The 18149-nt window shown below is 27.4% G+C and overlaps 2 protein-coding genes across 4 annotated transcripts in view; one reads left to right on the top strand and one right to left on the bottom strand.

Moving 5' to 3' along the window:
- The window catches only part of LOC126894557 (uncharacterized), a 28167-nt gene extending 21378 nt beyond the window's left edge, over positions 1-6789 (top strand). For both annotated transcript variants that reach the window (XM_050665666.1, XM_050665665.1), the window contains exon 5: positions 6478-6789. In XM_050665666.1, the coding sequence (XP_050521623.1) occupies positions 6478-6722 (245 nt within the window). In that variant the 3' untranslated portion in view covers positions 6723-6789. The remainder of the gene's footprint in view (positions 1-6477) is intronic.
- Positions 1-18149, bottom strand: part of LOC126894565 (uncharacterized) — a 271452-nt gene that overhangs the window by 216059 nt on the left and 37244 nt on the right. Inside the window, exon 5 of one of the 2 annotated variants that reach the window (XM_050665677.1) lies at positions 15382-15639. The exons of the other annotated variant lie outside the window; for it this stretch is intronic. The gene's annotated coding sequence lies outside the window, so the exon portion shown is untranslated. Of the gene's footprint in view, positions 1-15381; positions 15640-18149 lie in introns of those variants that run through there. 2 annotated transcript variants of the gene reach the window in all.

An 18149-nucleotide genomic window follows, 5' to 3' on the forward strand; every position in this document is an offset into this window, starting at 1 on the left:
TTATTACATTTTAAACTTTATAATGCTATAACTTATTGAAAAGTGTATGGATCAACACAATTTTTTTATGAGAAATAATATTTTTTAATAATTCCTTTTTTATTCGACATACTTTATCTTAATCAGGATATAAATAAGGAAATAAGGATCATTTAGCTTTTGAATAATCCACCAATTTTTTTAAATTAAACACTATCCAAAGATTTGCATCGAAGCGTTTTTCATGATGGTTATTTTAATTACTGTCATATATCAATATAATTGATCCAACTATGTCACGTCACCATTGTACCGTGAACCCATTGTGCTTGGTTTTTAATTTTAGATGCAGGGCTATATTTAGAGTGACTGACTCTAGGTGCAGGAATCATAAGGGTTGATTTTACAAGCGAAAATAAAATGTGTAGCAATGTATATTATAGAAAATAAGGCTTTATTTTTCTAATAATGTAATAAAAAAATTGTATAGTTAATACCATAATTTTTAGCTCAAGTTTTAAATTGGCATCATTTAATACAAAATTTTATAAAATATAAAAAAATGGTATTGTTAAGGTTAATATGTAATCAGGAAATTTTATAATTACTATTTATAATAAATTCATCAGTCAAGCACAATATTTTTTTTCATTTTTATCCTAATCGATCACTTAAATAGAAGTCATAATAAAAATTTCTAAGTAACTTTTAGCGTTTAAAAAGATTTTTTTAATTGTAATATTCAAAACTTAATTAATTTTAATGATTTTCTTTAACTATAAAACCAATCAATACAAAGTTGTTAAAAAGATCTACTCAATTGAGTGTATTATTAAATTTGATTATAATTGTAAAAATCTATCGTTAAATTCAGAAGAAACTAACAATCATTTTTTTTAGAAATTATTTATATTGGTAGTAATATACACAAATAGAATAAAAAATAATTAACTACATAGTAAAATGTTTTAATTTTGTAGTTGAAAACTATTAACATATCAAACCTAATTCGACAGTAAATAACTTTAAAATATAATTATATAATTTATGATTTATATAGCATCATGTTACCAAATACAAAAATAGTTCACTCTCATAGGCGGGTTCGAACCTCGTACCCCAAGCGTTGAATACATAAGTTTTACTGACGCGGAACCTGTTCATCGTATTTTTCGGGAGATAAAAATGGCAATTTAAGCTAATTCAAAATTTCAAAGTTATTTTTCACGACTTAAAAGAATCAAAAACATTTAAATAATTTTTACTTTAAGCTCTATGTCAATTAAATTTATATAATATTCATGAATATCAGTGTACTACCCATGTAAGGTATTTTAAAATAAAATAAAATAAAAAATGAAGAATTTTAAAACAAAAATAGCATACTTTCGAATAAGGTAGCCATTTTCACCAAGAAGAAAATCAATATTTCGAATTTTTTTTTTTCTATAGTTAAGTATATTACATAAAATTAAATATTAGATAAACAGAGTACTCAGTAAGTAAGGAAACAAGTTAGTTGTTACAGACAATGAGAACAGTAGAAAACCATTTCCATAATTTCTGAACATTCTATAAATGAAAATTTTGGTATTTGCGGAACATTTTCAAATGTTAAGTTGAAAAAGTTTTATTTGTGTGCAAAGTAGCTATTTTGCGGGAGATAAATGGTCACAATTAAAAAAAAAACATATACCAAATGAAAGAGCAATACCTAAATTTTAAATCTAAAAAAAAAAATGATTTTGCATCGTACATTTTAACAAAGTGTCATGTATAGTTTTTTATACGGCGTATAAAAGTAGCGGAGGGGTCAGCTTATCGTTGATTATCGATTGATACTGTTGATCGAACGTTGTGTCAACAGTATGAATAGTAATATAAGTTAGTTGTCCTTCTACTATCTCCGTGCGGACTATCCACGATATTTATGTAATTTATTATAAACTTAATATACATTTATTCATTTACTATATACTAGAAGTCGATGTCTTACTAATTTATTAGTATTATTACAAAAATATTAAAATATTAACACTTTAAACAGTGATTTTTACATAAAAATCACTTTTTAATCAATTCGGCGGCCTTTTCCTCATAGAAGTAAAGGTGTCGGGACAATTTTTTTTTAGATTCGATGCGTAGATTACATGGTATTAATGATGTGTTTATTTATTAATTTTCTTTTGTGTCTATCATTACTTTTTCTCAGCTCTCACTGGATTGATTTTTCTTAGCGATACGTCAAAAGATCACAAATTGTAAGTAGTTGAAGACATTACCTTCAAAGATTGTAAAAAATTCCCTCGTTTTCCATTTGTTCCGGATAAATGGTTGAAATCTTCCTAAAAATTACGATTTTTAAAATCGGTATATTTCAAAATATTTTTCATTTTTCTTTCTAAAAATTGTCACAACTTATTGAAAATAAATAAATCAAAATATTTTTTTTAATATTAAAACTTTAAGTAACTCTCTTTTATTTGATATAATATTTTTGATAATGTAACCCTTAACCAGCCCACAAAATGAGGTTTCAAAATAGCAACTTTTTACAAAACTCAACTTTTGAAAATGTCCCGGAAATACTGTGTCTTTAAAACATATTTTAAATTTAACCTTATGTTACGTACTATAAATTAAAAAAAAATAGTCCTAACCACCTATCTTCTTTATGTAAATGACTGCCGTAATTAAAAAAACATGCTATTTTTGTGTTTAAATTTTATATATTTAAAATAGCTTATAAGTGTTTGCCATAGTAATGAGTACACTAATAAATATAAAATTTACATGAATCTAACTAATTTACATTAAATATAAATTTATACTTATTATAATTATTTTTCTTCTTCAAAGTTAAGAAAAGCTTTTTTGAATTTTTGAAAATTTGTATACAAAGTAGAACTTTTTCAACTTAAATTTTGAAAATGTTCCGGAAATATTGTGTCTTTTAAATATATTTTAAAATAAAGCATATTTTATACTAGAAGTTCAAAAAAAATAAATTGTATTGACGTCATACTTTTTATGTGAAAATGGCAGTCAAAGTAGAACAAAAAATAGGAGTTAACCATGCTTTTGGAATAATCCATCGATTTCTTAAAATCAAACTCTATCTACAGATTTGCAATGAAGCGTTTCTTAAGATAGTGATTTTAATCACTGTCAGATATCATTTATACTTGTCCCACTATGTCACGTCCATACTGTGCCACGACCCTACTGTATTATCGTTTTTTTTCTAACATATAATAATTATCATAACCCTTACTTTACCATATATTTAAAGCTCGGAATACTTCCGAAACATTGTCAAAATTAAGTTGAACGTTTTCTATTATTTACTGGTATATTTAAAGATTTAAAATTCCCCTGTATAAAGGAAAATGGTTCAAAAAATTAAATCAAATAAAAGGAAAATACCTAAGTTTTTTATTAAAAAAAACAATTATTTTGGTGCGTTTATTTTTCAAAAAGTTATGGTAGTTTTAAGAGGAAAAAAATCAACATTTATTATTTAAAAAATTGCAATTTTTCGGAGATTTTCTCTATTTACAGGGAACGAGGGAAATTTTTACAACTTTTAAGGGAAATTTCTTCAACTATATACAATTTGTGATATTTTGACTTGAGGTTGTAAGAAATAGGTCCGATGAAAGCTGAGAAAAAGTGTAACAGACAAAAGAAAACACATCATTGTGAAAATATACCTTCGCAGATTCATATCAAAGCTAAAAAAAAAAATGTCCAACTTTATATTGTCTTCATGGGGAAAATGGCTACCGTAGTAAAAAATATGCTAGTTTTGTATTATTTACTATTTTTTATATTTTTTATTTAGTATTTCTATATTAATGTTATATGAAATTACCTTACAAAGGTTTTTCATAGTAATATGTTCACGCATTTTTATAAAAGTTACATGAATCTAACCTAAATTGATTATAAATTTATATTTATTTTGAAATTTTGCCTCCAACGTTAAATAAACGATTTTGAATTGTCAAACTAGCTTCAATAGTCCTTTTTATCCATATACAGATGGATTTTTTTATCATAACCCACTAAATTACTTACAGAGTAATAATAATTTAAACTTTTTTTTTTTTGGTTTTCTTTAGTTACACATTATTCTTGAATTATTAGCTATTTACAACTTTTTATGTTTATCCCTTATGCCTTGTAAAGGTGCTAACTTTGTTTATTTAAATGGGAACACATATTTTGAATTTAATAAAATGATTGAGTTATTAATTTAATAATACATGGCATTTTAAATTTTTAGTATAACTTTATTTGTTTATTAGATATAAAATAAAAATTGATCACTTGTGGCTAGTTAATTAAGTAAAATTAAAACTATATTAAAAATATTATTAATTTAAAAAAACTAAAAAATATTAAAAATATTAAACTCAAAAATATTTGAGTTTAATATTTTTAATATTTTTTAGTTTTTTTAAATTAATAATATTTTTAATATAGTTTTAATTTTATTAGATATAAACACTTAAAGTTTCAAATTTTTGAGTTAATATACATTTATAATACACAAGGGATTACAAATACAGGTCTAATTAGCTATTTAAATAAAGAACTGATAGAATAGAAGTGTGGGTGGTGATGTTTTTATGTTATATTCAATTTAATCAAATAATAACAAATTCAAATAATAGCTAATTGGTCTTTTATGATATCGATATTAGCAGGTACACAGCATTGTTATTATCAATGGTATTACGGCACATTGTTATGAGTTTATAAATACACTAACTGACAATACAGAAAGTATATCTATTTATAGTCATAATTGATAATAAACAATCCGTGACTGTGACAGCAATGTCATAAAAATCTAATTAGCCACCTGTATTTTTAATCCCTTGTGTATTATACATGTATATTAACTCAAACATTTGAAACATTAAGTATTTATATCTAATAAACTAATAAAGTTAATTTAAAAATTCAAATGCCATTTACTATTGACTTAAAAATCCAAACATTTTATTTAATTCAAAATACATGTTCCAGTTTAAAAAAAACAAAGTTGACACCCTTACAAGGCATAAGGGATAAAAAGTTGTAAATACTTAATAATTCATGAATAATGTGTAACTAAAGGTAACAAAAAAAAAAAAGTTTAAATTATGACACGACTCCCGTTGCAAAAATGTGGTCGACATTGGTTTTGAGAGTAGAGACCCGTATTATTCATATTAAATGAGCGGCAACAGGTTATTTTAACAAAAAATAAAACAAACCGAATAGATTTGCTGGACTTAGCACCGTAGCGTATGACACGCGGTGTTGGTCAGTCAAACACTCGTTAAAGTTCGACGGCTGATAAAGATGGCACGAGTCACGGGGCATCGTGTATAACGAAGCGACGCGGGTCGTGTCAATTGTATTTATTCTGTAGGTAATTGAGTGAGTTATGATAAAAAAATCACTCTGTATATTATAAATGGATAAATACAAAGTAATTTTTTTATTATAACCCACTCAATTATTTACAGAATAAAAATAATTGAAACATTTTTTTTTTTTGTTGTCATTTGCTACAGATTATTCTGGAATTATTAACTATGTAATACTTTTTAATTTCATATCTTATGCCTTGTAAGGGTGTCAATTTTGTTTTTTGAAATATTAACGCATATTTTAAATTTAATAAAATGTTTAAGTTTTTAATTTAATAATACATGTTATTTGAATTTTTAATAAAACTTTATTCATTTATTAGATATAAAACTTTAAAGTTTCAAATTTTTGAGTTAATACACTTGTATAAATATACGAAGGTGTAACAAATACATTTAGCTTATTGATTTTTTATGACATCGCTGTCACAATCACGGATTTTTTATTGTCAATTATGACTTTCAATAGATAAACTTTCTGTATTGCCAGTTAGTGTATTTATTAACTCACAACAATGGGCCTTATTACTATTAATAATAAATGCTGTTTACCTGCGAATATCGTTATCATAAAAGACCACTTAGCTATTATTTAAACTTGTTATTATTTGACTAAATTGAATATAACATAAAAACATCATCGCCCACACTTCTATTCTATCAGTTCTTTATTCCTTTCCCCTAGAGTGAAGGTATGAATTTAGTAAATAGATCATTGGTATAATTTAAAAAAATCATTTACATTTAAATTATACTATGTTCGAGTCTAGTAGAACCTCGGCTAGTGGTGAATTCAACTTTGTTGAATTTATGTGTCTTCATTGGTGAAAACCTTACGGGCAGAAGCCACTGAACGACACAACACATTCAAATTTGTTTATGTCATTACTAATAGAATAAAGAACTTTAAATAAAATAAATATTCTAAAATTTATATGAATAACCTTTAATATATTATAATATTTAATTTTTACCGAATCTTAGAAACTACATTGTTGCTTGGACATTTTATTATACAAAAAAAATTTGAAAATAAAATAACAGAAGTATTAAGTGTTTATATAAATTTTAGGTAATGTAATTAGTTCATGTAGTGTGGTAGAATATTTTGCTGCAGCATATTATCTGGATACATGCATCTTTTTATATTATAATGAAAATAAATGGATGTTATTTGACAAGAACGGGCTCAAATACTCTGAAGAAGATATGGACGGCAAAAAGTGTATTTATCTCTTCCTAAATAAGTATAATAAAACTATTGGAGTTATCGCTGAAACAGAAGAACTATCTAATTTTAGAGATAATTTATATTAAAAATGGTTTAAAGAAGATAAATGTTATACAGTTAATAATATTGAAAAAAAAAATTATATCTCATTAAGTAGCATTTATTATTTTAGAATAATAACTCTCATCTAGCCTCTCACTATAATCTCTTAATAAAAAGACTTTCAAAAAATATTATTCCTGGTAATTGTACGACACGATTTAAGTGCAAATGGCTTAGAGATCTAACTTAATGTAGATTTATATTTCGTTACTGTAAACGCACTACATTAACCAAGAGACCAACTGAGTTTTGATACGATCACATTTGCATGTGCCCATATCTCTGTCTCCCATAACATCGTTGCACCGTTTAATAGACATATATATATATATATATATAATTAACACAGTGACATACAACAATACTAACAGGAGGGCGGACTGCACACATAAACACTTTTTGCAATTCACGGCCAATGTGCCATAGTAAGATATCCCTATCGACAGTTGACATTTTACCATCTTCGCGATCACTACTTTTGCCTGATAATTAACTTAACTTTGCTACCCCGTATATTATAGTGTGTGTGTGTGTCGCCGTCAGCTCCCTGTTGGATTATAATATCTCTAGGTGTCCAGCAGGTTGTATTATCTATTTAATATTTCAATTGCTTAATAAATATTTATTTATATCGTTGTTAACGTAAAGTGTTATATATATATATATATATTGTAGTGTGGCCCTTGGTAGTTTCTTTAAGGGAATATAAATTAAATAGGAAACTTCAGTACCTAAGGTAGATATAGCCTAGCCAGCTATCCCCCGTTGGTCCCTTAGAATACTGTCGACGGGCATTTAGGCTAAACCCCTAAATAGCGACGTAACAGTTTCTAATTAAATATTTATGAAAACTTTAAACACCTATTCTGCACTTACTAAATTCATGAGAAATTTTTATAATATTTATTTTCTTAAAGTTAACGCAATTACCAAATTATAAATAATAGTGATCAGTAATACATTATATCGAGCCTTTGGCACTGGTTAAATGACCAAATTATTTTGTATATTTTCTAGTGGACTGTATATAAGGCAAATTTGATAGACAACAGCTAGATAGACAATTAAAAGAAAATTAAAAGACAAAACTAATTTATTTCTGTGGTTAGGGAAGACTAGTGGAACTAGGTTCAATGGGTAATACCAGTCACCTCATTAAATAAATCGCTTCTAAAAAACAAATATTTAATACCTAATAAAGTCTAATATTGCAAAATATTTCTTTAAGTTATGAGTCTGAGAACCAGTAAAAACAATTTATTAAGAAACTTTGTGAAGCGAGGAACAAGAAGTCATATGTACAACTAATTTACTATTTTGTGAGTTTTTTTTAATATGATTTTAAATTAAGGAACCAGTTCGTTTCTTAAATGACTAGACAATTTTAAGTTTTTGAGTGATTACAAATATGAGTATAAGCAAGTAATATGAAATATTGAATTTTTAGCGACTGATCGACAATAAATTTTAATACTTATAGCTATTTTCGCATGCTATTTTGTAAATGAGTAAAACACTTATTAGATTCAACTGGACACAGTTTTACCATCAACTATAAAATAGTATTAAAAATCTATTAATTTATTTCAATAATAATGGTAAGATTCTAACTTTGACTTTTAAACAAACTATTAAACATTATTTGTTCAATATGACAATAACAAAGTTTGAAATAATTAACTTATTGTTATAATTCAAAAAATATAAAGGCAAAAAGTTGGTAAAATATAAATAATGAAAATGAATGAATGGTTGATGGGTTTAGTGAAAACCTGATGTTGTGGTTCTATTGGAATCGTATGGTTCGAGGGTTTAGAACGACAATGACAAGTAGATATAAAAATATATGTTAAGTTCCTCTTATAGAGGTATAATAAACTTTTGTCTGATTAGTTTCTAATGTCCTAACTAAGAGGCAACGAAACGGCGAAGCCAGTTCACGAATACCTCGGCAACGAGACGGCAGAGCCAGTCCACGAATTCCAAAGCCTAATTTATACAGTAGAAATCACGCTAAGTTTTTTTAAACATCTTTAAGGCAACGAAACGGCAGAGCCAGTTCACGAATACCATATAACGTGATTATGTATAATTTCTTTAACCAACCAGTCAAAATTGACACTCTAAAATATTAATTTAATAAATGATCTATTGCTTTGTCATCCTTTACTCAAACTTATATACTCCAAATAATTGAGATGACATAAAATTATTTACTTCTCTTATTCTTGCAAATTGCTTGTAAAATGATTTGATAATTATCTCGATATGTTTATATATGTTTAAAAGTATTTAATTCGCACTTCGTCAAAAGATAATTAATTAAAGCAAGTTCTTTTCATATATAAATAAAACACATAAAAGTCAGCCGACAACAACACAGGGCTGAGACTGATAATTGTTACTTTTTTTATTCTTATTTCAATCCGAAGAAAACGAACTCTCTTGGTCGCTGTCACTTCTTCTTTTTTTCATCTCTCTGGAGTCTTTCCCTGACTCTCCTCCTTCTTGGAGTCTCTCACTGACTCTCCTCTGTCTGAAAGGATGTCAGTGCTTTTTATAGTAAAATGATAGTACCCTCAATCCAGGGATATTGTTGTCAGCGCTTTTAGTGATCTTTTTAGTTTATTGTATTTATTATACATTACATGATAATTATATTGAGATAACATATATAAATAAATAATAAGAAATTGTGTTGACACATCGTATTTGTTATTACAGATAAATCATTTGTTTGTTTACAAGTTATTTAAAATACAGATTATACATTTTTATTAATAATTGTAAGATGCGTAATGCAAAGCATTGAGCATATTACGACATTATATTACCAATAGACCAATATTTTATAAGAAATGTTTAAATCAGCCACGAGGTTACCAAAACTTGATTTAAGAATTAAAGTTAGGAAATTTATTATAAGCAAATTACTTATAAATTACAATATTTAAGAAAATTACCGTTAAGTTAAATTAAGGAGACTTTATAAAACAAAATAAAAATTAAATTAATATGAGGCAAAGAACCTAGTCTATAAATTAAAATAAACAAAGAGAGAGAGAAAATTAATAAAAAATATTGTTACGCCTACACATTAAATAAGAGAAATGTGTTGAACGCTTCCGTACGTTCGACTAGCATCAAACATGGTATACCACTATTCTAGCGAACTAAAATAGTGGTATACCATATTTGATGGACTATATGCCCCAAGCTATCTGATTGTTTGTAGTTTGGTTATAACTTGGAAGATATTGGGACATCACGATAAAGAACGTACCACTATTCAAATCATATTGCCAGTAGAATATCACTACTAGTAAATAATTATGTTGGACACAAATCGGTCAAATGTGTTGTCAAGAAATTTTGTTGCAATTATTATATAAATAAATGTTTTAACTTACTTCTAATTATCCTGATATGACAGATATTCTGTTGAGATGAGTCATGTAGTTGATATCACAATTATCGATATGTATGTATATGCGTCAGAGTGCGCATTTGAAATTATACGATATATGTTATTATTAACTCACGTGTAACTATTTCTCTAATACAACTCTATATTAAATCTACTCAAAGTAAAACTTAAATTTTTATACCTCTGGTATTTTATGTAAAACCCTTTTGTATATTTAAGTGGTATACTCTTTAACCTTGTATGTGGTGTTTGTATTTATAATTTAATAATTTGTAAAACCAATAAAGAAATTTTAAACAACATAACTGTCCTGTGCAATAAATTATTAATAATTCTTTTTTAAATAGATGCATAATATCATTACTATTCATTTGGTATATTTTTTTCATAAATTTAACCTTAACCTGCCCACAGGGGGGGATTTAAAATGACAACTTTTTCACAAAAAATTAACTTTTGAAAATGTTCCGGAAGGTCTGACACTTTTATATATATCTTAAATTAAAGCTAATGTAATATACTTTATTATGCAAGAAAAAAATTTCGGACTTTATTTTGTCTTCAGGGTGAAATTGGCTACCAAATGCTATTTTTGTGTGAAAATTCTCGATTTTATTTTTTTATTTTTAATTTTATAATACTATAACTTATTGAAAAATGTATGGATCAACATAATTTTTTGATGACAAATAATATTTTTTAATAATCACTTTTTCATTCGACATACTTTATCTGTATCAGGATATTAATAACGAACTAGCAAATCATGTTGCTTTTGGAATAATCCACCAATTTTTTAAAATTAAACACTATCTAAAGAATTGCGAATCGAAGCGTTTATTTTTGATAATAATTTTAATTACTGACAGCTATCATTATAGTTGATCCAACTATACCACGGCACCACTTTGCCGCGACCCCGCTGTGCTGGGTTTTTTTTTTTACTTTATTAAAAATGTTATTGATTTTTTTTTTTTGCTAAATATCAAAGTGATGACCAGAAAAAAGTTCATTAGGTCCTCATTCCTTAGAAGTTGCCTAAAAAAATATTGATAGCGCTGATTCAAGGGGAGCCCAAATCTCCCTTAAATACACCGCTCGTATACACAAAAATTATTAATATTCTAATTATAATAATTGTGTTTATATTATGGAATAATTACAAAAAAATTCAGCAGGTTATTATACGTGGGATTATGTAAACATTTAATTTTGATAAATATATTGGAAACTGTGATTTAACGTTGGACAGCATAGTTAAAATAATAAAAAATTATTATTAGTAATGTACTGATCTGATGATGAAAGTACAAACTTATATAATTATAACTGTCTTGATATTTATATACAACATAATATTCCTCGATAAAACAAAAAAAAAAATATATATATATATATACAGGGTGGCCCACCACTCACTGACAACTTAAATAACTTTTGATCCAGTTAATATTTTTAGTTGATTTTTTTTTTAAATAATAGTTATACGTTAGGTCTATAGCTATATCTCAATAATTAATTTTTTTACATTTTATTAAAAATATTAATTATTTTTAAATTTTAAATAAAATNAAGAGTAATAATTTAAGAGATTTATTAGGTAACCCTAAAGATAAGGTAGATGAAGGGGGGAAATCAGGCATTTATAAAATACAATGTGAAAGTTGTAATAAATGTTACGTAGGACAAACAAAAAGAAATATAGGGGTCAGGTTTAAAGAGCACTTAAGAAATATTAAAAATCAAGAAATTGAGAAATCTCCAGTGGCTGAACATTTATTGACACATAATCACTCTATTAAAACCATAAAACTAATTAAAAACGTAAATAATTACAAAGAACTTAGTATCAGAGAAGCAAATAAATATGATCTTAAGCTAATATTGCTCCCACTATATTCAACTACTTCATTAATCTTTGGATACAACATTTTAAGTGAATAAATGAAACAAATTACAACGGATACAAAAGTTAGACAAAGTCACAGTAAAGGACAAAATTTGAATATGTTATGATGGCGATTATGTTATCACATGTACCAGAGAGCCAATCGGAGCTCGCGAATTGCTACGGGTCCCTAGCAATGTATGGTATGCTTATATGGCCCCCTGATCTCTCTCTTTTTTTTTTTTACAACAAACGCTATTATTAAATCACCAAACAAAAGCGTGCTTAACGAATAGGACATTTTTATTTTTCTTTTAATAATAAGATTTATATATATATATATATTTTATATAACGACATTTAGTAACAGAATGTAATTCTCTTACCATGACAATATTTTCTCTCTTCCAGCAGTTTTTCCTCGAGAGAAAATTTTTAAATGGACAGGTTGGTCACCTAATTATCCAAACTTGGTACTTGACAATTACGAATTATCTCGTCTACGACTTCCTCACTATAATATCACGGCTAATAATAACACTTATTTGTTAAATATACACAAATAGCCACCACGATATTACACGATGTACTAAAGTATTATTTACTAACACGAAAATACGATTATATCGTATTTAAGACGCACTTTACATAAACTGATCCGATACGTAATTGAACCAAATGTTGCGAATGTGGACTGAATTTTTCTTTTTACGAGAGGAAGGGTACTTAGGTCGCTTAACTATAAATTAATAAAAACTAAATTTTGCTATATGTGCATAGGGAGGCATTTATTAGGAGAATGATTTTTCTTTGATGAGTAAAACCGATCGTCTGCTTATCACAATAATACTAATAAAAATAACTATACAATAACATACAACAGATTGATTTATGTATTAGTCTATGTATTAGAAATTATGATACGGTTCATTATAAACCACTCGATTACTTGGAAAATAAATATAGTATTCTTCTTCTTCCTCGCCTTAATACCAACTACTTGGGATCGGTCACCCTTATCCCAAACTTCCAATTGACACGAACTCCCACATCCTTTACGCTCACATCAGCTGTTCTCATATCGCATTCAATAACATCCCTCCATCTCTTTTTTGGTCTTCCTCTACCTCTTCTTCCTTCAACATTCATTTTTAAAACTGTTCTTACAGCTTCCGATTCTCCTCTTCTCATAACATGACCAAACGATCTAAGTCTATTTTCTCTTATCTTATCCACGATTGACGCTACACCTTGTATTTCTCTAGTAATTTCATCCATCACTATAGAGAATAAGTAAGGGCTTAAAGCAGAACCTTGGTGCACTCCTACTCTTACCCGAAAACCGAAATTACAATATTTTATTTGAGTCCGGGGGTTAGACCATGTTTTTTATATGTTTTTTTGGTCGCTGAATCCAAATTCGAGGGTTAAAAATTCCAGCATGTCAGGGTTTCAACGTTACCTCAAAAACTTCATGACATTTTTTTTTCCGAGTCCGGGAGTCAGACCATGTTTACCATATTTTTTTGGGGTCGCTGAATCCGAATCCATTGTCTAAAAAAACCCAGTATGTCAGGATTTTGATTTGCAAAGAAACTCGCGGAATTTATTCATCCGACTTACGACGTGTGCCTGTATCCAGGGCACCTCCTCGTGTTGGCCAACGGAGTGTGCCTGTGATCCCTGGATTATGTTTTTTCTGCCTTCATGGCAGGTGTGCGTAAACGTTTTACGGTGCAGAGAGTCGATTTTTCAGTATCGGCGGCTGGTCAGGGTGAGAAATCTAGGTGATTTTAGTGAAGAGCAAGGCGAACGCTTTCACCAAGATATAAAAGTCATGAAAACTCGATATCAAGGAAGGTGGGATGCGATTATGATAGCAGATTTCTGTTGGATGTTGAAGTGAGATATACCAAAAGAAGATAGAAAGTGTAGATTACTACATAGATCTTTTGATGAGAATAGAAACCGCTATTGTAGCAAACGAGAGTCTGACATTTGATTAATGCGTCTGGATTTTAGATCGTCTATTCCAATCGTTTTATTTTTGAGTTCGTATACTTAAGTCATTCTATTCCTATTAAAGTCATGTTACTAGTCATTTATTGTAGTAGTTAAGAATTCTACACATCATTTTTAATATTGTAGATGTATATAATTCATTAATTTATTCTTGGTAATCATTCTACAAATTTAAATTTTTGTTGCTAAAAGCCCCTTATAAGGGTTATATGATGTACAAAATCCGATTGTGCAACCTCTTTGTGGTGTACATCGGGTAACGCTGATGCCGACGGTCCTATATACCTTTGTTTTGTGAAGTAAATAGGGTTTATGGGTTTAACTGCTGATTTTATATAAAACAATATTTAGACTAAAAATATTATAATTACATAAAATAGTAAAAATTAAAAAAAAATATATATATTTTACAGCAGTATAAAAAAAGATTTTAATTATCCAATAAAGTAAATATTTTAGGACATTTTGAATACATATTGACATCTCTTGATATTTTTATATTTCATTAAAGTTGAGCTTAAAACCTAGAAGTCGCTAAAACGTTTCTTCAAAGATTTTTAATTTAGGGTAAATCATAAAATAATTTTTTTTATTTCATTTTATTTAAACTAATTTAATATTTTGATACTTAACAATTAGAAACATTTTTGTCGTTATTTTGATGATAAAAAACATTTTAATAAGGCGAATCGAAAAATGATTTTAACATAATGGTTTATTAGTGGAAAAAAAAATTATTATTTTTTTATTTGTTTATAATGGTCCTAGTAAGTTATTAAAAGAATATATTTTTTACGAACGCGTAAAATTATAAATACTATTTCTATAGTTTTCGCAACACGATTAAAAGCTATGAATAATGAAAAACATTTCAATTATATTTAATTATAGCATAAACATAATTTAATTATGTTTATTTATAGCTACTAATTTAATTAAAAATTATATTATAATTAAAAAATACAATGCAATTAATTTACTTATTTTTTTCAACTGAATAAATTTTTATTTTATTTCACAAAACAATTGACCGATAAAAATCAACAGAATTTTCCACTAAACCTAAGAATTTATATCTTGTGATTTATAGATTTACATGTAAAATGATGAAAAATGTTTTTATAACAATGTTTTGTCAAAAAATATTTGCACAGTCATATTAACGTATATAAGATTTTATATTATATAAACTAATATAAATTTTTTAAATATTAATATCATTTTAACTGTAAGACTTATATTTTTAATGCGTAATAAGAAATTTAAATTTGTTGTTCTTAAATCGAAAATTTAATATTTTAATTAAAAATAAAATAATTGCTAAAGTATGTTAAATAAAGAAAATATTGTATGCGTTAAATTATCATCAATCATAGTTAATTACAATTAAGTGAAGTTATTGCATTTATTTTTACATTTTGTTTTCAGATTAATATCAGGAGAAAATGTTGAAATTAGCATATTTTTCATTTTTGTAAGTATAGTATATTCGGTGCTTTTAATTTTATTAATTAACATTTAGTACTTGAATTGAGCGGGAACGCGTAAGAATGGAGCTTCTCTTCTAAAATGAAAAAAATTCGTTAATTAAAAAATACTAAGTATATGAAATGACTATAGATGTCTTTTAGGTATGTGATGGTGTCACGTTACCATTATTGTGAGAATTATTTTAATAAAATGCAGACAGCACATCCGCTTCCTGAGACTGATGAATTAACAAATAATATTTATTGCCAAATTGGCAATAGTTCTAATTATTATAAAAACCCAATAGACCTGACCATCGTGGTCAGTCGACTCCAGTGCCTTGTGTCATTCATCAGTCTCAGTACTCGGTTGTCGCTGTCCGGCTTACTGTTTAAAGTAAAGTCTTTGTTTATTCCTTTTTAAACCTATCTACTCTCTTCCACAACATTTCAGTGTACTTGTGTCTTGCACTTCGTCTACACCTCGTACTCTGTTATTTTTCCTCACCTGGTACGCCTAGTATTTGTGTCTTGCACTTCGTCTGCACCTTATAGTCGGCTACCCCGTTCTCTCTTTGAAGTACTTGTGTCTTACACTTCGTACTTTGTTATACTCCTTACCTGGTACGCCCAGTATTTGTGTCTTGCACTTCGTCTGCACCTCATACCTAGGTGTTACCCTTATTCCCTTTATATAACAACAGCCTTTCGACACCCACAGCTATCCCGGAGTGTCGGCCGAGCACGGTGACTGCTGTACGACAACACGCACGTGAATATCTAGACAGCAGGCACCACATCCTCATCTTCATCTTCGTACACACATTACATTTTATACCCCACCTTTTCATTTTACTGTGTTACGACAGGTATTATATAATTGTTTAAATTATTTAGAATAGTATAAACAGTCTGTAAAAGATGAAATGTGTATGCTTCTGTATTTGTATTAATAAAGTTTTTTACTTATTCATTTTTGATTTGTTTATATTAAAAATTCACTCGTTCCCTGTAAATTAAGGAAATCATCCGAAAAATTACAATTTTTTTAGGTAAATTTTGACATTTTTTAACTTAATATGATATACTAGACCAAAAATTCTTATTTTGGATATTCCTTTATACAATTTAATAGGAAACTTAATTAAAGTAAGGGTTTGAAAATAAAACCACCCGTAATGGGTTAAAAACATACGTTAAAAACGTATGTTTTAATTATTTTTTTCCTGTAAAATATTTGGAAATATCCTGAAAAGACTGCATACATTAAACCTATACGAAATTAAAGATTTTAAAATATACTTTAACCCTTTAACAGTCGCGTGGGGGTCTAGCATACCCCCACATAAATAAAAATGGATGTATTATATTGCATAAAAGGTGTACATAGATATAAATTTAGAAGATGGTTTTTATAGAAATATTGAATAGATTTTCATAAATAAATACCTTCGAAAAAATAATGTATGACTTAAAATATCCATCAAAGTTGAAATGGGTCATATTGACCCCCCCACGCGACTTGTAACGTTATAACTTTTTTTTGGACTTGTATTTTTTTCAAAATATTGTATTATTGTAAATGCAATGTTATAATCGATATAATATTGTGGAATTGGGATAATGTGGATTTGCCACCGACTGTGCAATTAAGTTTTAAAAATAAATAATCTATTGAGAATTTCCACTAATTGATGATACGGAACAAATACGAACAAAACATGTAATAAATACATCCCGTGGCAATGAGGACACATTGATTATCGGTGCCTCATTTACAATTACCACAATTCACAATTATCCCTCCCAACCCTACTCGTGTTATAATAATTGAATTGTATTGTAATATTAATAATAAAAAATCCAGCACAGGGAGGTCGCGGCACAGTGGTATAGTTGGATCAAGTATAATTATATCTGACAGTGATTAAAATCACTATCAAAAATAAACGCTTCTATGCAAATCTTTAGATAGTGTTTAATTTTAAAAAAATTGGTGTTTTATTCCAAAAGCTACTTGATCTGCTGGTTCCTTATTAATATCTCGATTAAGATAAAGTATGTCGAATGAAAAAGGGTTTATTAAAAAATATTATTTCTCATAAAAAAATTGTGTGGATCCATAAACTTTTCAATAAGTTATAGCATTATAAAGTTAAATATAATATAAATAATAAAATCGAGAATTTTCACACGAAAATAGCATTCGGTAGCCATTTTCGCCGTGAAGACAAGTCCAGAGGTCAAATTTTTTTTTTTCAAATTAAAGTATATTACATTAGCTTTAATTTAAGATATATATAAAAGTGTCAGACCTTCCGGAACATTTTCAAAAGTTAATTTTTTGTGAAAAAGTTGTCATTTTAAATCCCCCCCTGAGGGCAGGAAAAAGGTCAAATTTACAAAAAAAATATACCAAATAATAGGTTAAGACATCAAGCATCTATAAAAAAAATAATTATATTGATATGTTCATTTTTGAAAAAGTTACGGCAGTTTTTAGTAAAAAAAATTGAAAAATTTCGAAAATTAGTGATTTTTAAATTTGTAATTTTTTTGGAGGTTTCCCCCATTTACGGGGAACGAGGGAAATTTTTTCAATTTT

The sequence above is a fragment of the Daktulosphaira vitifoliae genome, unplaced genomic scaffold (genome assembly GCF_025091365.1).
Source record: "Daktulosphaira vitifoliae isolate Bord-2020 unplaced genomic scaffold, ASM2509136v1 Scaffold_1, whole genome shotgun sequence".
In the NCBI taxonomy this organism is placed as follows: domain Eukaryota; kingdom Metazoa; phylum Arthropoda; class Insecta; order Hemiptera; family Phylloxeridae; genus Daktulosphaira; species Daktulosphaira vitifoliae.